The 27365-nt window shown below is 38.6% G+C and overlaps 1 protein-coding gene across 1 annotated transcript in view; it reads left to right on the forward strand.

The window, feature by feature from the left end:
• The window catches only part of RGS22 (regulator of G-protein signaling 22), a 75958-nt gene that overhangs the window by 35021 nt on the left and 13572 nt on the right, over nt 1–27365 (forward strand). The window contains 12 exon segments of the mRNA XM_010577139.1: nt 1197–1391; nt 5932–6024; nt 6546–6712; nt 9866–10028; nt 10645–10803; nt 12623–12685; nt 14699–14860; nt 17799–17978; nt 19525–19665; nt 23428–23535; nt 25224–25326; nt 25902–26011. Of these exon segments, the coding sequence (XP_010575441.1) occupies nt 1197–1391; nt 5932–6024; nt 6546–6712; nt 9866–10028; nt 10645–10803; nt 12623–12685; nt 14699–14860; nt 17799–17978; nt 19525–19665; nt 23428–23535; nt 25224–25326; nt 25902–26011 (1644 nt within the window).

A 27365-nucleotide genomic window follows, 5' to 3' on the forward strand; every position in this document is an offset into this window, starting at 1 on the left:
GTAAATGTATTATTTCTTTTTCTACTGCTTTGTACATCTGCTAGTTACAGCTGGATTCTAGCAACATAAGGAAAATGAGAATTATCAGAAACCTGCATTCTTTGTTGTCAAAACTGTGTGATAATAAATAGTGAAGATAGGCTCCTCAGTGCCATCCTAGAGAGAAATTCTGATTTATGCTACTGCTCTGACCCCCTGACCATATGTTTGAAAATTAGTTAGACTTTGACAATATGAAGAAGAGAAAACATTTATAAGTATATGAAATTTATTATGGCAGCATCTTTTTTCACTTGAGTTCCTAGCTGCAGTCAGAATCATGATGTATTAGGAAGATATTCTGGAATATCTTCTTCCAAGATATTTCTGGAAGAAAGTGTTTTTCTCTGAGTTTTCAATGTTATTTTTCATAGCAACTTATGAAACCTTTAAAAACCAAGAATTTGACTTAGGGGACTATTTGAAAAAAAATAAAATCATTTGAAATAAATAAAAAAATTACTTTATGCTTCAAGAATGAGCTGCTAGTGAGAAGGAAACATTCTCCAGGTTCAGCTTTCTTCTGTTTGAACATGTTGAATAGCAAACTCTGTGTACTTCATAAAAAAGCATGTTGTAAACCTTGCTTTGGTAAGGATTTAGACCTCAGTTGTGCAGTGGTATCTTCTGTTACAGATCCTGTACCATGATGGAGTTTCACCAATGTCAAAGAACTGTGCAAGAGAATCTCCACACAGAATGAAATTTTATAATTTTTCATTAATTTTAACCTTACATTTACAAATTCCCATCTATTCAGAAGAAGTAAGACTCCTTCACAAATTGGCCCAGCAGATGTTCTGCAAAACAACAATGTGACTTCATGAAGAATGCAGTTGGTGTAATGATTGTGGTTATCTGAACCCAACTAAGAATCAGCCAAATATCTCCAACCAAAAATTACATTAAGCATCATTTTGTGATCTAACCATTTTAACAAGTAGGAGTAAAAATGGCAGAGAGGTCAGTTATGGCAATAACTGAATTTTGGACAAAACAGTAATATTGGTAAAAACAAGGCAGGTGTAATTAGATATATGTTCAGAATATACAGCAGGGCAGTGGGGGACAAATATGCATTAATTCTCTCCTTCAATGGGCTGTGACCATTGGAAGGGATGATGGCTAAGAAACAGTTTTCTTCTGTTTTATTGTAGTTCCTTTATGCAACTTACATTGCGCCATCTGCCAATATGGACATTGGACTTCATCAGAGTAAGAAAAACATGATTTATCAGAAAATTGACCCAGCTTTTGAGGATCTTTTTGACCTAGCAGAAGAATATATCCTCACTGTTCTGCTAGAACCGTGGATGAAGATGGTGGAAGCAGACAAATGTACTTATGGAAAGGTAACTGATCTCGATGACACCATGAAAGATTCTTATGCTGGGGAAGAAAATCACAGGAGCCTTCATATGCAACCCTGTTACATTTATAGTCAGGAAGGGAGAACTATTACAGGATGTTTTGCTTACCCACTCCTTTCTATGCTGATGCATGGAGTAGGCTGAGCTTCCTATGGAGAGCAGGCTTCCCATCTGAAAGGAAGGTGCAGGCTTCACAGACCCCTTGGTCTGAGAATTAGGGAGGAATGGATCTTGCTATGGCAAAATTTCTCTTTGGACTCAGGAAGTGTCATGTTTCTGCAATCTTATCATTGATCAAAAGTAATTTTCTTATGATGGATTGCCCACAAGCCTTCTATGTTTTTTCATGATAAGCACAAAATAAGCTGTTTCTAGTGTGTCGTGGTTTAACCCCAGCCAGCAACTAAGCACCACACAGCTGCTGCCCCCCCCCCCCCCCCTCAGTGGAATGAGGGAGAGAATTGCAAAAAAAAAAAAGTAAAATTTGTGGGTTGAGATAAGAACAGTTTAATAGAACAGAAAGGAAGAAACTAATAATGATAATAATAACAGCGATATTAAAATGACAATAATAATAATAAAAGGACTGGAATATACAAGTGATGCACAATGTAAGTGCTCACTACCTGCCAACCGACACCCAGTTAGTACCCAAGTGGCGATTCCTCCCAGCCCCACTCCCCCCAGTTTATATACTAGACATGACATCACATGGTATGGAATATCCCTTTGGCCAATTTGGGTCAGCTGCCCTGGCTGTGTCCCCTCCCAACTTCTTGTGCCCCTCCAGCCTACTTGCTGGCTGGGCATGAGAAGCTGGGAAATTCTTGACTTTAGACTAAACACTACTTAGCAACAACTGAAAACATCAGTGTGTTATCAACATTCTTCTCATACTGAATCCAAGACATAACACTATACCAGCTACTAGGAAGACAATTAACTCTACCTCAGCCAAAACCAGGGCAAGTGTCAATACAGTGATGTTAGGTCCATGTTAATTGTATCAAGTATTTCTTGGTGTTTAGAATTAAAGTGCAGCTACTGCTTAGCATAAGAGGAAATGTGATATGGTGATCCAGCTGTATTTGCCCTGAACACTTTTTAGATAGCTGCCCTGCTGGCTTCCTGAAGTAGGTGGCTCAGTTGTGTAGTCAGTTCTAATCCCAGAAAGCCTCTGAAGGCTTGAATTGAGCAGGCTCATGGAGGTCAGAGGAGATGGCTGCAATCCTGACTCTGCTTTTGACAAATAAGAACAAGAAATGGTAGAGGAAGTGGTGGATGCTGTGGTGCTCTGCTCTTTGTAAACTTACCTGCAAGTTACCACCTGTATGTCAGACTTCTAATTCTAAGTCTTTAACATCTCTCTCTTGGATATGGAAGGAGAAACTTACAATGGGCAATCAGGGTTTTGCATTTCTCCACTATGACCTTAGATGAAGCATCACCATTTTTACAGCAGTATTGCCAGCTTCTTCAGCACTTTGCAGCTGAGGAGATTCATGAAGCAGAGGTCTTATCCACATTTTTCTGTTTAATAGTCTTTGATGAGGTTATGTTTTTCCTTATGGGCTTATGTAAATGTGTCTTGAGTCATTTTATATCTTCAGCCTCACTATAGCAGTCGGTTTCATGGTTTAATCATGCAATAGGAGAAAAAAATGCTTATCTTGGTTTGTTTGCAAACCCCTCTCTGAGAATTTCACCCGGTGCCCTAGTTTTGTATGCCATGAGGAGCAGTGAACAATTGTTATCTTGGCATATTCTCAATGTTTCTATCCTTTTACATGTTTCTGTTGTATCCCACTTCAATTACATCTCTTTGAAACTCAAGAATCCTAGGCTATTTGACCTCTCCTCTTACAGAAGGTATTCCATACCTTTGTTACACTTATCACCCCCATCTCTATCTGTTATTTTATATTCTTTTGATGAGATGCAAGCAGTACTCAAGATCTGGATGCACTAAGGATTATCCAGTGGCAGAATCATGTTTTCTGTTTTGCTCTTTGTTCTTTTCCTAATTGTTCCTATGATTCTAATTGCCTTTTGACTCCTGGTGAACTTTGAGTGGATGTGCAAAATGTAAGCTAATAGCCATCTGCAATGATTCCAAGATCTCTTTACTAAGTAATAACAACTAATGGAAAGCCCTAATTTGGAGCTCACTGGAATGACTTAATGTTTATTGTTGTTGAATTCAGCTGCCCTTTTATCATGCAGACGTTAAAGTGTCCTGAAATCCTGCAGCTCTTCACAGTCAATTTAATATTTTACTCTGTGGAATTGTTTTGCAAACTTTGTTGTCCCCTCACTCACCTCCTTTTCCAGATAATTTCTGAATGTTTAAAAAAACAACCTCAGTGCAGATCCCTGTGAGACTCCAATAGGAACCCCACCCCATAATAAAAGTTATTTATTTATTTATTTATTATTTTATACCTTCCAATTAATTCATAAGGGGACCTCTCTCTCATTCTGTGATAACTTAATTTCCTTAAGAAACTTTGAAAGTTTGAATATTGAAAAAAACTTACTAAAATGAAGTATGCTAATCCAAAGACATCTGCAAAATATTCTCTTTGCATTTCAGTATCTTTTCTAAGCTTTCAGATAAATTAATTTTTTCTAAGCTATTTCAGCTATAATTGTTTGTGACCTGCAAAACACTGTGTAATTGATCGATGCTTTCATTAATCTGAAATTTTATTTACTTTCTATCAGACTAGTTTTAGTCTTTTGTAAATGTATATTTTCCGTGTGTATTATCAATACTAGTTGTCTAGTATCTATTGCCAGTCCTCACTGAGTCAAGTTATCGACTCAGCTGAGTATTATTATACATCATTTTTGTACAAAAAGGACTCGGAAGAATTGCTCCAAAGTAAGAATTGAAAATATAAACTTTTGCTTTAAGTTAAGTTAATACGTGTGTCAGTTTATACCTTCTTGAGTTAACTGAGGGATAATCTATTGCCCTTTCAGTTTAGATGATGCTTTGCTTTGCAAGTGTAGTTACGTGCAGACTTCTCAGTGCCCTAATAACACAAACATCTTAATCAGAGCATGAAAAAACAGAACTAAATCCTTTTGAGTGCACAATGCATGCATTTATGAAGAGTTATAATACACAGACATAAAACGACCTGTTCTAGGAGGCACTAGAGTCTCTTTGTACTAGGCACAGGCTGATGCTCAGGCACACTCCTTCCCAGCACAAAGACAAGGTCTGCTTTGTATTTTGTTCAGTCCCTGGCTCTACTCTTCCCCTTTGTTCTACCATACAGCAGGATATATTTGGCCCATAATGAAACAAGATATTTTATCAAGAATTAGGTGAGTCCAAAATTGTTTATTTGGGACACGGTCAGTATGTATCTACATTTTTATCTTTAAATGAAACATGAAAACGGGAGAGTTCCCTTTTATTGTTGACTCTCATCCTGCCTCTATCTGCTTTCTGTTTAAACTTTATGAAAAATGTTCTGAGTTATTTTCCTATTTGCTTTTAAACTACATTTTCTTTTAAAGGAAAGAATACCCCAAAAGCACTTTATAACAGTGGAATAGAGTTACACTGAGCCTGAAGGCATTCAGATAACACGGTGATTAGTGTGGTATTCACACTTAGACAAAAGCGTAATGAGTATTAATTTAAAAACTCTTCTCTTGCACATAAACTCTTGTATATTAAACCCACAGCTTTCTAATCTTTGTAAGGGGCATGCTAATCAGTATAATGCATTGGCTCAATTTTACTAAATATCCTAAAACCTGCATTTGAATGGTTTAGTCAGTCGAGAGGGTCACCAAACTATTCGTTATGCTGTTACTGATTGTTTGCACATAACATTGAGAACCGCTCTAGTTATATACATGAGGCTTCTAATTAAGTTTAAAAATGCCAATACTTCATAAGTTCTAATCATGCACAATTTATTATTTTAAGGCATTACCTGGTATAAAACTAATGAAGGGGACAAGACTGAAAGTCTGACAGCTTTCACCTTCATTGTTTAGATATTATAGCATCTTTCTTGTCTTAAATTTCCATTTCTGGAAATCTGTGGCACTCTGTCTTTTGATATTTCCCACTGAGAGTCATAGTTTCAAAACCTGTTTTTCTGCTTCTCAGCGGCACTTTGACATACAGTCTGCTGGTACAGGCAATCAGGTAAGTCTGAAACAATATACACAATACAATATAGACACTATGTGCACAATATAATTTAGCAATTCTTTAAATACAAAATTCTTTTCTTAAAGATACAGTTAGGTTATTTAGTGGTGTTCTGTAGAAATCTACATGTGATCCTACACAGATCTGAAAACTTTATTCTACCAGAGCTTTTAGTTAAATTGTTTTTCACAAGGATGTGACTTCTCATGTCTTCTAAACATCAGTCTCATTACTGGCAAATGTATTCTTTTCTATCCACTGTCACTGGCAAGGTGCCTGTCCAGTTCTCCATCTTTCTATAATGTGGACTGTAGGGATGACATAAGATATTATTTTTATTAGGTGGAGTTGGTGGAAGAAACTCGACAGCTGGACTCCATGTACTTTAGAAAGCTCCAGGCTTTGCATCAAGAGAGTGGTTCCAAGAAGGATGAGGTAAGACAAGTACCTACTAACAAAAACAAACTCTTTTTCTATCAGAGAGGGTTAACACTTTGAGTATCAGCAATGTAACACTGACTACATGCCAGTTTGGAGAAGCAAGTAGTACGATTTCTACCATACATTTTGGGGAATGATTGACAGCCATTGTGTTAATTACAAATACAGGTCTTCTGTCAGTTACATCAACATCAGACCCCACTGTATGATTGGAGTCAACGAGACAGTTTCCACTAAAGTCTGTGGAATGTATTTTGGGACCTTAATCTTGAGTAAATACTTCAATTTCAAGTAAATTACAGGTATATATTGGTTTATTTGATTATGGAACCTGCACACACTGGTATGTTTAAAACAAACATAAAACTAAAGCTGATTAAGAGCTGGAGCCTTAACTCTATTTTCTCAGCAATCTCAAAGCTATTTTACAGAGACAGAAGTTATCTAACGCAAGGATTATTAGACTGAGCAAAATATAGAGATGAAAAAAGCAAGTGAAGTAATTTCTTCCCCAGAGTTCTGTTGCTGACGCTGGTCTGCCATCCTGCCTTGATGCTCTCAAAGAAGATCAGCACTTGTGTCAAGTTCCCAAAGAATTGGCAGGTACTAATCTATCCGACCTGATCCATGACAAAGAGAAGTTAGAACAGTTCTGGGATTTTCTTAATGAGCATTCTGCTGGGTACGTTTCTTCATTATTATTTCACCCATTTCTAAGTTCAGAAGAAATCTTTGTTGGGGATCTTGGCTACCTAGATGTTTCCATTTTTTAGTATTTTTTTAAAATGTGTTTGTATATTTATGAAATACAGATGCACATTTTTCAGACAACTGAATTGTCTTAACGTTTTGGGGGTAAAAATTATCCTGTCTCAACATGTTTGTGTTACAGTTCTGCTTTCAGTTTCCACTTTGATTAGTGGCAAATGCCTGAGCAGAGCAATTAGTCTACAATGAGTAAAATTTTATCTTTTTTAGTACAGATTCAGTTTAGTACATTTTAAAAATTAAAGCTGAATGTTATAAAAATGTACAAATAGAAGACAGCCACACTATTCTCAAAGTGTGAGAGCAATTGCAGTTTTGTCTTTGCACTGCTCTGAACAGAATAAAGTACCAGCTTGTAGCAGATACAGTTTATGCAGGGTTTTTGAAAAAGCGAGCCCATTTGTTTAAAAAGGAAGTTCTAAAGAGAAGTTCTAGCAGAAGTAAATGTGAGTTTGCCCCCTTCCCCCCCCCCCCGCCCCAAGCCCCACACTAATCTCTATCCTGTTTTAGGGAAAGGCAAATATACTTTTTAAGTAACTGCTAGCAAATTGTTGCTTCCTTCCTTTAACCTGGGTTCTCATGAGCTGATGCTTTGCATATTGCCTACTGCTTCTAGTCAAGCACTGCTATTGTTTTAGATTGGATATTGGTCAGCTTTTTCAAAAGTGTCCACAGATGGACATCTAGCACAGGATTCCCCTAGCCAAGACTCAATGTCATCACTTCTGCTTCTCATCATAGGTTCCCTTTGTAGTCAGAGAGAGAAATACACACTTCTGGACACAATTCTTCTAATTCTGAAGGTAACATCTAAAACTAGTTTGGATGGATCATTCCTAAAGATGGCTATTTCTGCTCACTGACTACAAAAAGACTGTAGGTAATGAGTTCAGATGGAGATTCTTATGCTGTGGGTGCCTATGGTCAAGTGACTTCTGAGTTAGTTGTCTAGATCAATGGTCTCCAAACTTTTTGATTGTGCACCCCATCAGTAAAAAATTTTTGAGCACGCACCCTCAATATATGTATATTTATTTTTTTATGAATTATATATGTGTGCTACTGAAGTTCTAATATTTTCTTTCTGCCCCTCAATGAATCATCTCGCATACCTCCCTGGGGTGCACAAACCCCACTGTGGAGACCCCTGGTCTAGACTTCTTCTCTAACTGGGGAAATAGTAGGAATTGCCAGAGAACAGGTCACTGGCTAGGATGGGGTCCTGGACAGGTATGCTGAATTGCCTCTGGGACTTCCTACCTCTCTGTTAATCACAGACAAGTCTCATCTTAAGTGATAGAGCCAGGCAGAGAAATGCTTAATTTATGGAAAAATTTTATTTTGTAAAAATTCATAATGAAGAAGAACATTTGAAAAAGTCTCACAAAACAGTGTTTTAGAGTGGGTCCAGACCTAGTAACTCTGAAGTCCAGCTGGCATGCTACAGTAAAAATGCTTAATGGTACTATAAGCTGAAGGGATCCTAGAACTAATGCAGTCTGGAAAATTTCAGCAAGAAGCAACAAATGTGTCATTTGCTTCTTCATCAAAATTTATGGTTCTGTTATTGCCCAATTGTAAGTGATCCAAATTTCAGGAAGGACAGGCTGCTGACTACCTGGGCACAAATTCTGGTAAGAAACTAAACAAAGTTCCATTAATTAATATTTTGTTATAAATACAGGTTATCTTCACACAATTGCAGGACAATTTGTGTTACTTTAGGTTAGTGGGTTACCACTTGTTAGTCTTGCCAGACTAATTGACTATGCACATGCTCCTGATCCATTGAAAGGAAAAAGTACAGTATGCTATGATAAGCCACCACTGTAAATGGTTTAACCTAACACACTTTAAGATTATATACTTTGCTTTTTATATAAGATGGACATATTTGACCAGTTGTCATAGGTAGATGCCAAGGAGCAACTCCATAAACCACAGTAACTTGGATCGCTTGCATTTGGGTGAACTTTCTCACGTTGTGATGAACTAGCAAATGAGCGAATTTCAGCCTCAATAGAACTTAGGTCTGTAAGGGTCTCAAAAGACTTTTCAAAGGGAGACATCTGTTCTTAAATCAGTTGGATGCTTTTGAAAGTTTTACTCATAGATTAATGCTTTGAAAAGGCCAGTTATTAACCAAATGGAAAAGTGAAACATTTGTCTGAATTTAATGTTTCGTATTTCCTGCTGCAAATACAGTGAATGTCCTCATCAAAATGCTCACAAAACTTCAGCTAATAAAATACTATCAGAAAACAGTCATATAAATTAAACTGAAATTGTAGGTATGTCACATATTCTGTCCTCTGGTTTAAAGAACAAAACCAATATATGTTCCATTAAAACAAACTTCAATTGATAGTATACACTCAAATGATTATGAACAATATATAAATCAAGAATTGCATATGGAGATTATTCATCACTTACTATGAATACTATGATATAAGTTACTATCAGTAACTTGTGAAAAGGTGGCCCACAAAAAGCCCTAGAAACAAAATTTACCATAAATTGTTTTTGCCTGCTTGACTGTGGACTGACTTAAGCTCTAGTACTTCACATGGGGTAGGAAGGGGGTGATTTCTGGGGCTGACATTCCCAACGGTCATCCCTGCTCCTTCTCAGGCGGTATGATGAGGAGGCAGAACAGGGGGTGTCGAGTCATCTCTCAGTGGCTCACAGCCTGCAGTACTGCTTCAAATTCTCATCTGTTTTATTTTCCGTTCTCTCTGTGAGCTCTGCACTATGGCTCAAGTTCACAGTCCCTGGTGGATTTAGCAGTCGCACATTGAGGAGGTTACTCCTTTCAGGGTACCCCAGAAGGGACCCTAAATGAGATCCCTAAGGTGTGTGTTTGATCTGTCTGTTCAGCAAGTGGCATGGTCTCACCAGATGGTACTAGCAAAGAAAAAAAAAATGACATAAAATTTCAGTCCAATCTGACCTGGTATTTAGGACTTGAACACTTTGGTGGCTTGTGGTTAAAGTAATAACTCCCTAGAGTGTTGATGAAATTAAGTCAATATTGAAATAACATTCTGTTTAAATTTGTTTGTAGCATGGATCTCATGTGCTGGCTAGATATTGAACAGTTCAGAAAGATGCTCCACAAGGATAAAGAGAAAAGGGAGGAAAAATCTAAGGACATTAAAAACAAATACTTAAACAAAAAATACTTCTTTGGACCCAACAGCCCAGCTACCAGAGAACAACAAGAACAGGTACCAGTTACAAAACTGTTCATAAAGAACAATCACATTGAATGGGACTGAGATAAAAGTCCGTAAGCAACTTTACTCCATTTATTCCCCAAGCTATTTCCTCAAATCTTACCTACATTTTTGGCCAGAAATCTGGTTCTGTTCTGGTTGCAGGGGTTCCCTCCTTCCTGTTCAGGCTCTTCCTTCCCTGTCCTTATAGAACAGATCTCTTAAACCCTGATCTGAGGCTGCAGCCAGAGCATGCACAAGACAGCTCAGAAGAAGTGTAAAAATGTCTTTCAGGCAGAGTGACTTGTTCCAGCTTTCTATTTTAGTATGTCAGTAAAGCCACAGACAGCAAGTCTGAGCTGTGGTACTCTGATATATTTTGATACTTAGGAAATTTTCTTGGTCAAGCTGGGGTATTATTTGCTAGAGTCTGTATTCTATTATAGGTAGGGACAAATGTAATCTGTTCCCTTTTATGAAAAGTACATGTGAGCCTTGGGTAAGCATGCATTAAATGCTTTGCTTACAGTTAAGCTCATGCTTTGCTAAATCAAGGATGTAGAGAGATAAAGGACTTTTGGTATACAGAAAAGTTTATGTCATGTGTTATTGTATTTGGATTGCTTAGCTAATGCATTCAGGTGGAGGATGGGGACAAATCCTTCACGATCAACTTTCGGCAGCGGTTCTGCTAGAAATTCAGCAATGCGTCCAGAAGAGATTAGAAGAACAATGGCTGCCATTGTTCCTGGCAGATGAACACCGTGGGTCGGAGGAACAAGCAGAGGTAATTTTTTAACAGCAGCAACATATCCAGGCATTGTTTTTTGTTTGGCTCATAATTTACCATTGGGATAAAATGGTTCAGAGGAAAAGCAGCCCACAACTCACATTCAGTTTACATTGAATGAGACACTCTAGCATGTACATGTTAAAGCATTTAGCTTGATAATTGTGAAGGCAGGTCCTCTGAAGGCTTAGTCTAGCTGACAGTATTATTGTTAGATCCTAAATCTGAAGGAGCTGGTGTTAGCTCTGCTGCCAGCCAGGCTGCCAGGCTCCTACAATCTTTGCTGTAGTGCTGCACTCTCCATATGCCATTTTGCCCTAGCCATACACTTGCACACAGAAGAAATGCTGCTTTGTGTGAAGGATTTCCCCAAGGGGACAGGAACACAAGCAAATGAGTGGGCTTCCCATGCTGTATTCTCTCTCTCTCTCTCTTACGCTCTCCATATTCTCCCATCTGGAGCTGCAGTGCCTGTAGAAATGACTCCAGGACTTGTGAAATTCTGCTGAGTGGGGAGGTTAACTATTACAAGCCTTGTTCCAATTGGTTGCTCCAGAAAGTTGCCAGAAAACTGGGAATGAGGAGCCTTTCACTCCTGCTGGCTCATTAGAAAGACTGGGGAATGGGCAGAGCTAACATCTGCCTTTTATGAGAGTGCCTCTGTGGCTGGGATCTGTGTAGGGAGATCATCCTGCTGATGACAGATGCAAAAAGACTTTGTTTTTTGCACTTCCACAACAGCTCTGAAATGCAATGTCATAGCAGAAGGAAGTTTGACAGTTCCACCAAGCAGACACATATGCATGCTGCATTGATTCATAAAACTTGTTTTCTATCATCTTTTTAACATCAAGAAGGTTGTCAGAAGTGTTGTCAGAAGCGCATATGAACTGGATCCTTTCCATTGATTCAGAGCAGTAAGCAATCAGAAAAGTATAGGTTCTGGTAAGACAAATTGTAATTTTAATAATGATTATGTTAATTAAGGGAAAATTTTCTAACCCTCTGCCCTTTTTAGCTGAACTCTGCCTCCTTTACAAGCCCTGGCACAAGACCATGTGATAAGGCTAAGATGCTTCCAGGTGTGGAAGCTAGCTCATGCCTCTTCTTGCACCTGCTGCACTGTGCTGGCACGGAGAGTAGCCCATGCAGTTTGGAAAATGCTGTATTCAACTCTAATAAACAGTTTACAGGCAATACATATCTCTAATGAGTCTTTTCCTAACTCCATTTATGCCTGACTACTCTTTTCTCTTTCTTGTTGCAAATTCAGAGCATGAAAAGGTCCTTTGAACAAAGTATTTTAGGAGAAATGAAACCAGATGACATTCTCCACTCAGCTTCATAATTCACAGTGACCAAGCATTGTGGACATGCTATATAGTCCTTATTCAGAAAGTCTGCCCTTGATTTGAGGTGTATTTTTGCTACAAAGAAACTGCAGGATCAAGTCTGTATTTCTGATACAGCTTTCCAAAAGAACTAAAAACATTTCATACAAAAAAAAAAAAAAGCCCCAAATTTGTTCCTAACAAGTGGTCCCTAAGAACATTATGGGTAAGGTAAACCAGCGGAAGAGTGTAGCTTGACTGCTATTGCCTCTTGTCTTCTCTAACTCCCCAATCTTAATGAGCATGTGCTCATTTAGAGCTGAACAAGGGATGGCATTCAGTGTGGGTCCACAACAATTTTCAGATATAAAGATCCATATAAAGACATATCAACTACTCTACCACTGTGGTCTCAATCATTAGAGGGCTGAACATGAAACAAGAAGAGTTAAAAAATACAATTATAATCTTTTGTTCAACCGTAGATAAGGGACATAACTGAAGATCTTTCACATCAAAAACAGGAGAAGACAACTAGAATGTGGAAGGCAAGTGAAGTTTACTGTGTCTCTTGTGTCTGGAGTTTCACCATGTCTTTTGTTTGGACCTTGCATACCCTTCACAATTTCCCTGCTGACAGTGTGAAGCCCCAATGTAATGCTGTCAAAAGCAGGCATGATTGTATTGGCTACAGTGGACTGATTACTCACATTACTGGTGAATTTAGCTCCCTGCTGGATGTTCACGGTAAATTTCTCTCACTTCCTGCCTGGAGAGGTCATACTTGAAAAAAACATGTCTCTTGCCCTGGCCTTTGGAGCACTCTTAACCCTCCTCAGACTGGTATTGTACCTTTAATTCACATTTATCTCTATTTTGCATGCAGTGGACTTATTGGGACAAGCTGTTCATTCCAGCATCTGGTAGTTTATTTATTATTGCGAGTGGATTACGTGCAGACACAAAAGGGAATGTGAAGTATGCAGTGGAGTGGGCAGGTTTAATCATATCTCACAGTATCTGTTTCATTTAGAATTGTATTTTAATCTTACAGCACTGAGATAATATCAATTTTAAAACATCTTAAACCTTTGTAATAATACATTTCATCAGATGTTTGCCAGTTTTTTCCTCTTGAAGAGCAGTGAACTCTTTGTGATTGCCAACATACAAGTTGTGTACATTTATTCAGTTGAACTTTTATTGTCTGTTGAAATCAAACTGGAGACCTGGTCAGCAATTACCCATGCAAACCATTAGCTCAAAAGGGATCCAAAGTGCATGTGGGTTCTGTTAACTGAGTTTTCCCTTTGTCTGTTTGTCAGGAAGATGGTTATTTTCCATGTTCTGCTTTAAGGTTGTTGACCCATAAAATAAGCAGTGTTCGTATATTAGTATAGGGATGGGAGCAACGTTTTGTTCTTCCCTTTGTGAATGTGCCCCAGAAATAATTTTTCCCAAAAGTTGCCTAAATCCTGGTCACAGGGGATAGAACATGTTTGGAGAATTGGAGGAGGGCTGAGAAGATCCCATCTTACTGTCTTAAGTTGAGCTGACTTTATTTCAACCAAAGGACCCTTTGGACAGTCACCACCCACCCTCTCTCAAGGATAGGCTCTCATCCCTGGCAGGTTCTGTGGCAGGACACTAAGCGTAACCCCTGTTTTTAAGAGAAGCTGCAGAAAGACCTTCAGCTTAGAATCAGGTTAGATTTCCAGGACTGTCTGCAACAACTAAAAATGTTTCTGTCCCATGCTGACCATTGAACAGCACTCCATCCCTCCAGGACTTCAAGAGTTTTATACCACTGTTAGAAGATAGTTTTCATTCATCCATCTGATAACAAAAGGGGGTTGTTTGGCTTGTTCCTCAGTGACAGCACAAGAACTGTTTGTTCAGGAAGGCAGGCCAGCCTGAACTTCATTTCAAACAAACTGTCCCTGCATAAGCCATCTTTCTCCACCCTTTCCTGGCTGCCTACCACTCTGTGCTTTGCAGCATGACGATTTCCAAAATGTCTCCGATGACTTTAAATTCTATTTTACTATTGGTAGCTTTATTCCACAGAGAGCAAACTCTCCAGCTTCTGTTGGTGATCATGGCAACACATTTCAAAGCTCATTTTGTTGGCGAGATCCCTGTCAGAAGCATTTTACAACTTTAAGCTATGTGGTTTGTCTGTTCCTTTTTCTTTGTTGTTTGTTTGCACAAAACTCAAACTGTTCTCTAGAAAAGTAGCCTGTTGCCATAATCAATAACAATAGCTGTTTCCATACTTTATAGTATGTAGTCATATGGTCTAAATCATTGTCAGTCATTTCCTCTCCTGTCACGTCTTCCAAAAAATGTTGCCCAAACCAAAGTGGAAACAAAATGAAAAAGAAGGAAAGAAAGAAATGAAACCTTGCCACATTCTATTGTATCCATGTCATAAACTCATAAACTACTGAAAGTTAGGGTCAGTGCAAAGATAAGAATCAGACAGTTTATTCTAACTAATGCCTTTGTTATTGCTTTTTGAAACAAAGTTTATTTGGTGCATTTATTTCTTCTTTTGACAGCATGTGGACAATAAGTGGGTTTCTTCATCTAGTGAAATAATTGCTTTCCGCAAAGCACTGTTGAATCCAGTGACAGCAAATCAGTTTCAATGCTTTGTGTCACTGAAAGGAGACCTACTGGAGAATGGAGTGCTCTTTTGGCAGGAGGTACAGAAATATAAGGTATGGTGGTAAAAGGGAGCAAGGGGAATATCATTCAATTTGTGAGCAAATGCATCCATTACTGCATATTAGGAGAATTTTAACAAGAATATCTCTAGGCATTTTCTTGTTCATAATAAAACCTCTTTCACTGTTAAGCTGTTGTTTCTTCGATGAAAATCCTCACTTCTTCAGGGTAGCTATTTTTAATGACTTGAATTTATTATCCTTGTATTTCTTTATGCTTCTTCAAACTGTAACATTCTTCTGAGTCTTTAAAGGGACACTACTAACTAGCTAATGTCCAGGTTTTGGTATACATCTGTTGAGCAGTAGAAAATATGCAAGCATTAAAACGTTCATTCTGTCTTTATAGTTACATACTGTAAAAAATGGGATTATTGCTGAATTTGGTAATCCCTCAAAAATCAGAGAAAACTTCAAAATTCAATCAAATGTACAGACATAAAAATAGTACCTACCCAAAAAGCTCATATGTACAATGCAGACCCCAGCTCCCTTGCACTCTGTACAGTCACATTTCACTACAGCTGAGGATGTGGCCAAGGTGAAATGTGATGGGGAAGGTCAGGAGGGATTGCCTCTCTCCAGAATACGTGCCCCTTTGTGAAATTGCTGCTGCAGGGTGAAACACAATGGGGAAACTCTGGTGTGAGCCTTTAAATCACACTGCAGCCTCCTAGTAGCACCCTGGGCTGAATAAAGGGGCACCATGGATCTTCTACTTGTTCCTCATTCCTTTTGCCTCTGGGATACTGCTGACTGCAGAGCCTCTGCTGGGCTCCTGAACATAGCCTGTGTGCACATGGCAGGCAGGCAGGCATGAGGTTAGCTAACATGCTCAGAAATTAGGAGGTAAACACAGTTCATGCTGCAGCAGCATTTGGAGATCCTGCTGTAGGCATGTGGATGTGTTTTCACTGTTTAATTTTACACATTTGAATTTGGGGTCTGCTTTAGAAGCCGAAGCTCCTCTGTTTCCAGGGGGCAACCCCCCGAGTCTCTGATCCCAAAGCGAGGAATCATCGGCTGAAATGCTTTCTGGGGCTGCTGCTGTCTCTGTCTTGGTTACAGAGTGACTAGCTTAGACTAGAAACTTGACATGAAGGCACCTGAAGTTCCATGACATAAATAATTCTCAAAATATTTGATGTTTTTTCAGATTTGTGACTCTTAATTGCTACATTGCGGAGGACATGGAAACTTTCTGCAAATTAACGTGGAGTGTAGTTTAGACTATTTTCTTTGTGGATCTGCTCTCTGAAGAAAGCCTTCATTGTTTTATGTCCCACCCTCTCTCCTTCATTTATGTTAATTTTATTTGTCTTCTTATCAAGAAAAAGTACAATCTGACCACATTTATACATGCATGCAAATTGTCATGGTTGGCAGTTGATGCTCTTTATAGAAGCAAAGGGCTGGACTAGTAGGAGTGTTATGGGTCAGGCTGAACTGGAGGAATATTGCCAAAGACGTGGGCAGCACTTTGCACAGTGCATACTTGTATTGTCTGAGCCCTATCATGCCATCAGTTTAGACAGAACTCCCTTTAGGAGTCAATGACTGCATTGCTCCTTGTAACGCATCAGGCTGGCGGCACATCTTGGGACAATCAAAAAACAAAAACTTTTTTTTTTTTAAACAAATATGAAGAAATAGAACTCTGTGGATCATTTCCATCTGTTCCTCTATCCTCAGGTCTCATCCCTCTTCATATCATATGGCTTGTTTGTCTTGCCTCTTACTATAGATCTCTGCCTTTTCTTCTATGCTAGATGAGCAAAGGAAGTCATAATATATTCTTAGAATACATTGAACATGTTTTTGTATTGCCTTACTTTCTTCATTGTGGCTGTTATCATTCTTTTTTTCCTTCATAAAACTAAAAAGTATTCATAATAAAACAAACCAGCTCTTTCACATACCACATTTCTGGTTAAAAGCCCTGGTTTTAATTTCTTTGCAAAGTAAATATCCAGCCTTCTATACCAAAACTAAATGCACATTCTTCATTTAGAGAGTGCTCGTCCTGAAAATTCTCTACAGTGCTTATTGTGTCTTTAGCAGATATATGTGACAATCTCCTAGTGTTATAGAAATTTCTTGATATTTATGGATAGATGAAAAGTTTGTGTTTCAAAGCATTTGAAGGAAGATCTTGGAATTATTTTTCCTTCCTGTCAAATCCAATGGTAGCATCGTCAGAGTGTGAAAAACACAGTAATAACAGGTTTTACAAGAACAATAGGATCACGTTAAAAAAAGTAGAAAACCCTCAGTGTTTCTTTGAGATCTCACCCTTGTAAGTTCAGGTTTGTTTTGTATACTGTTCTGCACAGAGTTATTTCAAACACTGAGGTTTTGGGAAACTAGAAAATCTTAATGAATGGGGAAACTAGAAGATTTCGATGAATGGAAGATTGTACTGGTAGCTGAAATTTTCCCCTCTTGTGCCAACATTCCTGGTTATAATATCTTGTACCCTCTAAATAATTCCCCTCTTTTCTTGGAGTATTTAGAGCATTTATTTGTCTTTTACTTAGCATGGCTATGCTAGTCATAGCAGGTTCATTGTGAAAATCAGTGCATTTCACACTTGCAGGTGTGTTTCTCTTTTCAGAAATGCCTCCTATTTGCCAGTAAAGTACTTGGACTGAATGCAGGATAAAAACTATCCTGTTCCATCAGAACATGCAGGCAGAGATTATCACCTAAAAGCAACGATTGCTATATATCTGCATTTGCAAACCAGGAAGTCCCATTCATGTCTTAACTATGTCTTTGACCGTGCATATTTGCTATAAAAATTTTGTCCTACATGCTGAAGAAATCAATTGTATAATTATTTTTGTATGACTATTACTCTTTGATCACTGGCCCCTGTAAAGGGTCTTCTCTCTCTCTCCGCTGACTGAAAATGCTATTTTTCGTCTTTCAGGACTTGTGCCATTCTCATTGTGATGATACCACAGTTCAGAAAAAGATCACAGCTATTATCGACTGCTTTATTAATTCTGCGGTACCTCCAGCTTTGCAGATTGACATCCCAACTGCACAAGCAAAGAAGATTCTGGAGCACAGGAAAGAACTAGGACCTTATATTTTTAGAGAAGCACAGGTAAGAATCTGGGAGAATCTCTGTAACAGATTTGGCTAGAATCTGTGTGCTTGATTTTAAGGACAGTCTTCATTGCTTATGTGACAATTTGGACTCCATACATAAGCATGGGCATGAAGGAGAACACCATAGTCATGCATTTCAATGAAGACTGTATGGTGGAGATGAGAGGGAGGCTTCAGATATTTACTGCTCAGTAAACTGGACAATCTCTGACAGCTAGCTGATCCTGGAAAGGTGTTATCCAGATCTGTGCTAGGAAATCTGGCAGTAAAAATGAATTCTGTCTATGTTTTTAACTGCTTGTTCTTTATCACTTGGTTAATGGTCAGAGAAGAATTTGTGCTTAGAAAGTTTGTAGTTTTTGTTGTTCATGAAAAAAAATGTAGACAGGTAAAGCACAAACCCAGCTTCACTTATTGAATGTCCTTCCCTTCTTTATTACAGAAAGTCTGTATTAAATGGCTGTAGACAATTTTCTCTCTGATCTTTGTACTAATCAGACTGAAGAGCAATTTGTGAACCTTTACTAGAGACTCACTATTTTCTTATTCCTTGTTACTGTCTTCTCTGTCTTATCGTCTAAACCCAAGAAAGCTAGTTCTTCTTTTCCTATAAAATTGCCACCAACACCTTTAAACATCAACTGTGAGTCCATAAAGTGTTTGGATCACAAAAGATGAATGGTTTGTCAGAAAAAAGGGTTCATATAGGTCCTAAGAGAAATAAGAATTCTCATTTCAGCCTGTGTAAAACCCAGCGTGCTCCAGAAATGTGGCACAAAACCAAGGGAAGGACTTAGCCAAAAAGCTGTGACTGGAACATGACAGTGACTCACATGTCACTTTCAAGTCTGTTGAGCCAGAAGCAGCGAGGTGCTGAGCATGCTTGGCTCCTTTGAAGCTGAGTTTCTCAATGAGAATTAAACATCTAAATAAATTGAAAAATGTGAGCCTTAGTACGTGCAGCAACAGAATTCACTGAGCCCCTCTGTTTGCTTTTCTAAAATTGTTTTTCTTTTTCTAGTTCAAAAAAGACCCTGTGAGAGATTATATCATTTAAAAATTATCCAAGATTTGCTCATAGATCTGTAATGTGGTTTAAGAGCCTTTCCAGAGGCAAAAAAGTATTTCCTTTCTCTTAAGGAGGGAAAAAAACCCCTCTCCCTAATGAACTGAATATTTGAAATACTTGAGCAGAACAGTGGTGCAAAAGCAATTCTACTGGTGTATATTTTATCAGGAATACTTGTAAAAAATGATGGATGTTTTCATTAATGCAAACAATTGTTTAGGGAAATATAAAAAAAGAAAGTGCCTTTTAACTGTGTTTTAGGAAGATTTCTCACCAGTAATAAACACACTGATGAAAAGCATGTGCCGAGCAAAACTGGGCTGAAATGTCAGGACACAGTACGTGGGAGGAACAAGGCTGTGTATTCAAAAAGAAATAGTTATTTCATTCTCATGGTAAACTACATTTTATTTTACAGTAAACTCTGTTTTCTTAATATGGTCAAGATTGACTTTCTTTTCTTTCTGCGCAGATGACAATTTTTGCTCTTCTGTTTAAATTTTGGCCAAAATTTTGTAAGTTTCAGAGCAATTTGGCTAGTGACAAAATTCTATTTGCCTTGGAGAGAAAAAAGGGAAAAAAGATGCGAAAGAAGGAAGGCAAAACAGCAGAGGTAAGGGTCACAAAGTTTCAGGTGACAGCTGACAAACTGCATAAAAATTCCTTCATGAACAAATATACATGAATTCAAATATCCCTTTCTCAGCCTGATCCAAAGCTACCGAAGCCTTTCTGTTAGAATTCAAGCTTTACATGCGACCTGGTCCTAGGGTGATTAGTTCCCGATCCTGCCAGTGCATATACATTTGTTTAACTTGAAGCAGATGAGTCAATGGAATACTCCTTTCATTAAGCAGAGGGGAAAATGTATTTTAGTCATCCTTTGTGCCAAGAATAGAGTGAAAAAGAGGACTGAAATTTAAAAAAAACAACTATGCACGGTCCATGTGTACAATGGGTAACGGCAGACCTGTTTGCACTTTCAGTATGTACTGTCTTATTTTAGAAGTTATAGTCCTGGTTCACTATTGAAAGCAAAACAAAACAAAACAAAACCAAACCAGATTTCATATCTACTTTTCAGAAGGAGCATTTGAAAAGTCTGCACATTATTTTTAAAAATATTTCTGTGCTAATTGCTTTGTATAGCCTTTGTCTTTTCTTGAATATTTCTCAGCTTTGACAGTGAAATTGTTAAGACTGTTCACAGTTTCTAGGCAATTTCAGTGCATTAATAGAGCTGTGACCTCTACAGCAGAATGCTTGCTTGTCAAATTGTTTTTCTTGGAATTTTTTTATTAAAATATAATGGATTTTTTTCTATTGATTATAGGCTTTGCAAAAGTTTATTTTTTACAAAATCTAATTGTTTGGTCAGCTTTGAGGAGAGAACATTCCTTTAAGGGCAGAGAAATTATTTGACTTGCAAACTATCATAAGTAGCATTAAAAGACCTTTACATATTTTAAATACCATGTACACATGTGTTGAGATGTTACTTGTGATGAGAACCACATGAGCACCTGGACAGATAAAGACATATATGCCTGTAAGAACATGTACACGTTGTTATCCTCTTTTAGACACATGAAAACTGAGGACCAGTGAAGTGTTACTCAAGGCCACACACCAATGTCAAGTGAAGTCTAAAATCCAAGAACTCATGTTCCTTTCTCCAAAGCACGTTGCCTCCATACAGATATGTCTGGCAAGGCCATTGGCAATACTTATAGCGCAAGAATGCAATATTTCAAAGTAATGCACTTTTGCATTTTCACAGACTTATTTTTTCCATCTGTTTGTTCCCTGCCTATAAGATTTCTGATTAAGACCAAGGAAGTAAAGAGCAAATCTTGGCCAGGAGGGCAAAAGCCTAGCTTTTATGGGGAACAAATGGGAAAGGTGAATTACCCTTCTAAGCTGGGAAATAGGGTAAGAAATTTTAGAAAGTGACAGGCAGAGAATGCAGTTCAGTAAACAGTCTGCAGACTATCCTTCTCACAAAAAATTATCAGTAAACCAGTTACCTTTTAAAATCTCTTGAAAGAATAGGTGGAACAGATAAGTTTTTCAAACCCTTTCCCTCCCTCTATTATTGTTTAAAGAATTTGCCATTCTCTGTTCTCTTGCCTGAGATTTCAGTTCCCCCGGTGACAACATAACTATTCAAATGATTCAGTATCCCTGAAGGATACTGATAAGGTTCATCCAACATAAGCGATAGCAGGTTCACTTGGCAGCTTGTAGAAGGTGATGATTTCTTGGCATTTAAAATAAAGTCTATGCTTCTCTGCCCCACCAGGCTCACGCCGAAGGAGAAGAAAGCTCTGGCAAGGGTTAGAAATGATTAATTTTTCTTATATATATTCCCAAACCGCCCTCCCCCCAATCAGTTGCCATTTTGGGTTCATGTCAAACGGAACAATCATGGTCCTGGGGGAGGAATTTTACTTTCTCCTTTCTCATAAATTTGTCCCTGGGGTGCCCGGTCTAACTGAGCTCACCTCACTTTCTGAACTGACTGGATCGGAGTTGGACTTTTATGTGGGATAATGGTAAAAATGGCAGACAAGAAGGTTTTTACTGGACAATGATGCATGACTTGGTATTATTTCACTATCTCAATATTTATTTTTTGTGTGTGCCTACTTGTTATTTATGGGGCAAATCCTATCAAAGGCTTCCTGGCAATGGGCCCAGTGCAGGGGAGGAGTGGCTGACAGTGAGGCATGCCATGCAAGCACTGTACTATGCAAAGACCTCTTTTAAGCTTAGTGTCTGGAAGTCAAGGATGGGTAGGTACAGGGTGAAGTAAGCTTGAACATTCAACATAATGTGATTGCTTCAGTATTGTGCTGAAATAGTTGTTTTAAAAGATACGGCCTTGGGAGAGTATGGTTTGCTTCTCCATTTTCACATATTTGCCCTTAGTGGGGCACAGCTATATGGGCTCATCTTTGGCCCATCTGTGGATCTGTTCCTTTGTTAACTGCCAGATGCACATGACACATACCTTAAAAAATATCATTAGTCACTTTTTGCAGACTACCTTGATGCCAGTATTTGTAATTTGTTGTATACACAATTGCATTTTACCTCCAAAATAGATTTTGGATTTTTTGTTTTCAAGTGTACAAAATAGTTTTAACTTACACTGTAAATCTGTACTTTTTCCATGCCCTTAGCAGAGAAAGGTAAATCCATAAGCATTAATTTTCCTTTCCATGTTTCCCTCATCTCTCTTTAAGCTTCTTAGCAGTAAGCTAATTTGTTAGTAAGTGGTGTAATGTCATGGGATATGACATTGCCATAAGATTGGCTAATTTATTATGAGAAGACTTTATTAAAGACCTCATTTAATTCACCATTCTCATTGAGAAAGCTAGCAAACATAAACTGTAGTATATTAGTATACACACTATTTCTGTATTTGCTTTGGCATTCCTGTTCTGTCAATTGAGTGTGCCATAGAAGTTAGTAAGCCTTCTTCTGGAGAGAAGATAAACACCATGCTGCCTGGGAAGTTCTATACCCAAAAGTCACCCTCAGAGATGATGGGTCCATAGGACAGTGGGGTGATAAGGAAGGAAAAGGCACCTTGGGAGCAAGGATGTAGGATATTCTGATCCTTTTCCAGATCTTTCAGGGACTTTCTGAGTGACTTTGGGAACCATTTGACCTCTCTTTTTTTCTCACTTTCTCATTTGCAACATGGGAGGGTTTTATTACTTGCCGCATGGGGATATTGTGGGGTTAATTATTGATTAATTGATTAATGTTCATAAAGAGTTTGGGGACCATCAGACAGAATGCGCAAAGGTGCAGCCTTAATACAACACTAAAACAACACGAAAATGACAAATAGTTAATCACTAGAATGGTTTGCCAAGGGTTACAATGCCTTGTCCTTCACTGTAAGTGTTTTAAATGAGATTGCCTGTTTTCCTAACATGTCTACTGTAGTTCATTTACAGCTACTGGACCAAGCTGGAATTAATAATGAGAAATCCTATGTTCTGCATTTATACATGAGGCCAAATTAGAGGATCACAACGGCCCCTCTGTCCTTAAAATATGTTCTGTTGCAGGTCTGCCCTTGCAATTAGTTATATTTTGAAGCATTTAATCTGAAAGGAAGCAGGAGTGTAGAGGTGAAGAAACATCGATTAGGACAAAGCAATGCTTTAAAAAAGCAGTATCTTCTGATATTTTTTATTATGCCCAACAGGATGAATTACGAAACTGGGCATTATAAAACGTTACTGCATATGACAATGGTCTAATTTCCAATGACAATTTTTGCTTCCTCAGACTTTGCTTTTCACTTTAGCTTGGTAACTATTGTTTACATCTAATTATGAGTTCTTATTGGCAGGGTAAAGAAGTGGGGACAGAAGTCATCAGTCTGTCAAGCAGTGCTTTGGTAGACAAGATTGGTGTGGCAAGAGGACCAGCATCATTTTCAAATGGATATGGGTGGCAGGTGAATAATAAACATGTTGCTACAGATACCATCATTCAAGAGAGATAAAATGATCTTGGGAGAATGGGAAGGTGGGGTTTGGTATTGAATACTACTATCACATGGTCATTTGATTCATCATTGTTCTTCTACAATTAACTTTGCTGTTGTAAGTTTACCTACCTTACAGGTGATTTTTTTTCTTTATTAATTTTTTTAAGATTTAAGTTCTGAGTAGTATTAATATATAACAACATATTAAGCCCTCTAGGTGTGTAGATTTAAAAACAATCTTTATTGAAAGATAAATTGAAGAAAAGGAAGTTCAATTCTGGAATAAGAAGCTTTTCATTACTTGTAAAATTCATATCCTGAAAGAATTTGGTTTAGGCTTGACTCCGGTTCTGCTCATATGTCAAAAAGTGAAGCTGAACTCATTTAGGAAATCCAGGTATTTGGATAGAAAATCTGACAGAAAAAAGCTTTTTAGTACTTCTTCCAGAACAACCCTCATGATGCATCAAATCTGTAGTGAAAAGGTAACAGTCATTTTATTGGAGAAACAGGAAGAATAGACATGCCACCTTAGGCATATCAAGGGGTCATTCATAGCTTAGCTGACACTGCCATAACATAATGGGCAATCTGTGCAACCACATATTCACAGCTATTTCATGCGATGCAGGAGTAAATCACACTCTGGCCACTGCTTGTATTCCATAGAGCTCTTCACATGGCATTACATTAGTGATGAGCAGAATATAGAAATAGGCAGTCTGAAATACCCTCAAAATATGAAGCCACAGTGCAAAATGCATAGCTGAGCTCACACTCTTATCCCTTAAATGGACCTTTTAACCTTTGCCCATACCTATTTAAAAAAAAAAAAAAGTGAGTTGAGTGAGCCAGTATATCAATATCATACACCTAAGCCCTCAAGAGGCATGTAATTGCAGAAAGAACAATAATCTTTTATAGAGCACTTTCTTCTTTGAGCCCCTTTCTGCCATAGGAAGATGCCGAAGTTGTTCTTACTGAGTCATGAAATGACAAATTGGCCCCAAAGTTTTCAGGCTGTAAGGGAAAAAAGGCCAAACAAAAGTACAGTTCCCATACTGATTTGGGAGAGTGAGCTAAATTTACATGGAACCTGAAATGTGGTTGTTGCAATGTAAAGAGCAACATTTGTTCCTTAGAAAAGGAAAGGATGACATCTCCAGTTGATCTGCCTTTAGTGGTAGCAGCATTCTGCTGGAGAGGGCAGGTAGAAAGAACTTTGAGGCTAATGAGATCTTCAACAATTTGAGAAAGGACACACTGGAAGGATGTGGAAGGGAGATAAAATCAAGTCCTCAATAGCACAAAAGGCTGATATTTTGGGAGGGAAAAGGTCTGCTGTGTTTAGGTTTTGAAGATGAAAGGAGAGAGAATAGGACTCAGACCAGGGATGGAGAATAAATGAATGTAAAACTCATATCTGTCAAACTTGCTTAAATTGTATTTCATGGTGTTTTGAGATTGCTTATTTGCAGCAATACTATTCTTCCCATGATTCCAGTATTGTCATGACAAAACTTCTCTTCTTAATAATTGGGATTATTCAATAACAGGAATATAACATAAACAAGTCTTTTGTCTCACTGTTGAAATGGATGAGGAACTACCAGTGACATGGTCAGGAGGCTGATGGTTTTTAATGGTTCTTGCAGGCTTCCTGGTCCTATTCCAAGTACATAGAAGCCTTGGAGCAGGAGAGAATACTTCTTAAAATGCAAGAAGATCTGGATAAAAACTCATCATCATTCCTTACAGGTTGTTAACCAAGCTCTGTAGTTTAGGAGGACAAGCTTATAGCTTAGGTGAAAATCTTTCAGTATAAGGACTTTGTTTGCTCTCCTTTGCAGCTGTGTACATAAACTGCTGCCTCTCTTACACTGTCTGCAGAGGACTTACTCTCTGCACTATACTAATGACTGATAAGTTTTCTAAGAAAGGGAAAGTGAAAGTTGCAGTGTATCAGCATTGTCTTTACTGCACAGGTCCTACTGCAGAGAGGAATATAGCCATTTCTTCATTCTGCACAGTGGCATGCCAATCCTATATGGTTCACATACATACTTCACCTCCCTGGCTTCTTGTGCTTCATCAACTTAGAACCAGAGAGATGAAACTTTTTTCTCACCAGTTTGTCAGTATGCTGTCAGGGGATGTAAGAGGCATTGCCTCATCCTTGTGTCAGCTGGGTATATTCTCTTAGGTCTTCCCCAAGAATATTATGACCTGTTTGTTCATTAAATAACTCCATTTAGCAGTAGGGCTATCAATTGCATTATGTGATATTAAAACCATTCAGTTTCCCACAATTTTAAATTTCTTTTCTTATGCAGGTGCTTCATCTATGTCCTTCCTGAAGCCTGGAAACTCTGAAAAATCCACCATTTCTCCAAAGAGTAGTGTGAGTTTGGAGAAACACTCAAATCTTCCCAAGAAACAGAAAGTGAGTACCAGACTGCCAACAAGTGTGCTTTGAAATTTGGATTCTTAAAAGCTAGTTTTCCTGCTGTCAGTGCTGATGCTGATTAGTAGCAAGTTATCCCACTCCAAATTACATTTAACTGAAGCTGTACAGCCTCAACATGAAGGCAAGCTTGTTTTTCACTCCAACCATGGCTAGTGGACCTAATGTTGACCAGATGGAATTTTGTTGCAAAATGGTAGTCTCTGAAATGCGGCTATCTAAGCTTTCCAGTTAAAATATTTTAAATAGAAGCATGAGATGACTGGAGGAAGCTCAGACCCCATGGAGTTACTGGCAAGGGCCTGACCCAGAACTAGCAATAGATCATCTCTGCTGAAGCCAATTAAACATTAGAATGGCAGAAAGAAGTGGGACAGTAGAGATCTGCTAAAGACAGAAAAGCAGATTTTGCTTCAAAGCTTGAACTCCTAGATGGAAGAATCCCCTGGAGGTTTTGTTTTGGTTTTTTAAGCCTATGCTGAAATTAGACGGACTTAAAAAAATTAATAGAACTTGGACTATTGCTCCCCTTCCTTCTCTGCTCCTCCTTCCTCTTCTAATTCCATACTTCAACACTGCTATTTTAGGCAAGTTGTTGCTCTGCCCTTGATAGTCCTCCTAAACACGCTCTTCCTGTGGCAGCATTTTCTGTATGTGGCTTCAGAGAAAACTGCAGCATTCCTTGGTCTTCCCTCACATTCTCTTTCTGCCCTCTTATCACCTCCTCTAGTTGCAGTTAAAGTCACCCAGTAACCTTGGGCCTTATGCCCCTCTGCAGGTCTTACTGTATTTCATACATTTATGCCTTTTTGTACTGCAGTTCTGCTTCACGTGCAGCCATATCAGCATGGGGAGTCCTTGCGCAGGGGCTTTGGGCCTGCTCGGTAGCTGAGAAGCCTCCAGCTGGGCCCAGCGCTCAAAGAGGGCCTACAGGGTACCTGCAGTCCTTGCTGCAGCCCAGCCCAGCAGTCTCTGGCTCACCCTGTTACTGAAAACCTGAGAGTTGCGTTCCTGCCAGGCATCAGGCTGTGGTACGGGCTAACGCAATGAGAAAGTAGAGATCTTGAGTGGTTTGAGAGGTCTCTCCCACCAGCTTCAGTTGCAGCCCACTCTCCACCACCACTGGAAATTTGGCTGCCCTGCCCCTTCTTTCCCAATAGCTCAAGTGTTCCCACTGCCTTTGAGTGGTTTTGTTTTCTTCCATCACGATCGTCTCTCTGGTGGTTCTCCTCAGCCACGCTCTCTGTGGTGATCCGATCACTGCTGGTGGGCTGAGATATCTACAGAAGACTGCTCTCTTGATGGGACAGCTTCTCTCCACTTTGTTACAGAG

Source organism: Haliaeetus leucocephalus, unplaced genomic scaffold, assembly GCF_000737465.1.
Source record: "Haliaeetus leucocephalus isolate CR32 unplaced genomic scaffold, Haliaeetus_leucocephalus-4.0 Scaffold555, whole genome shotgun sequence".
Classification (NCBI taxonomy): Eukaryota; Metazoa; Chordata; class Aves; order Accipitriformes; family Accipitridae; genus Haliaeetus; species Haliaeetus leucocephalus.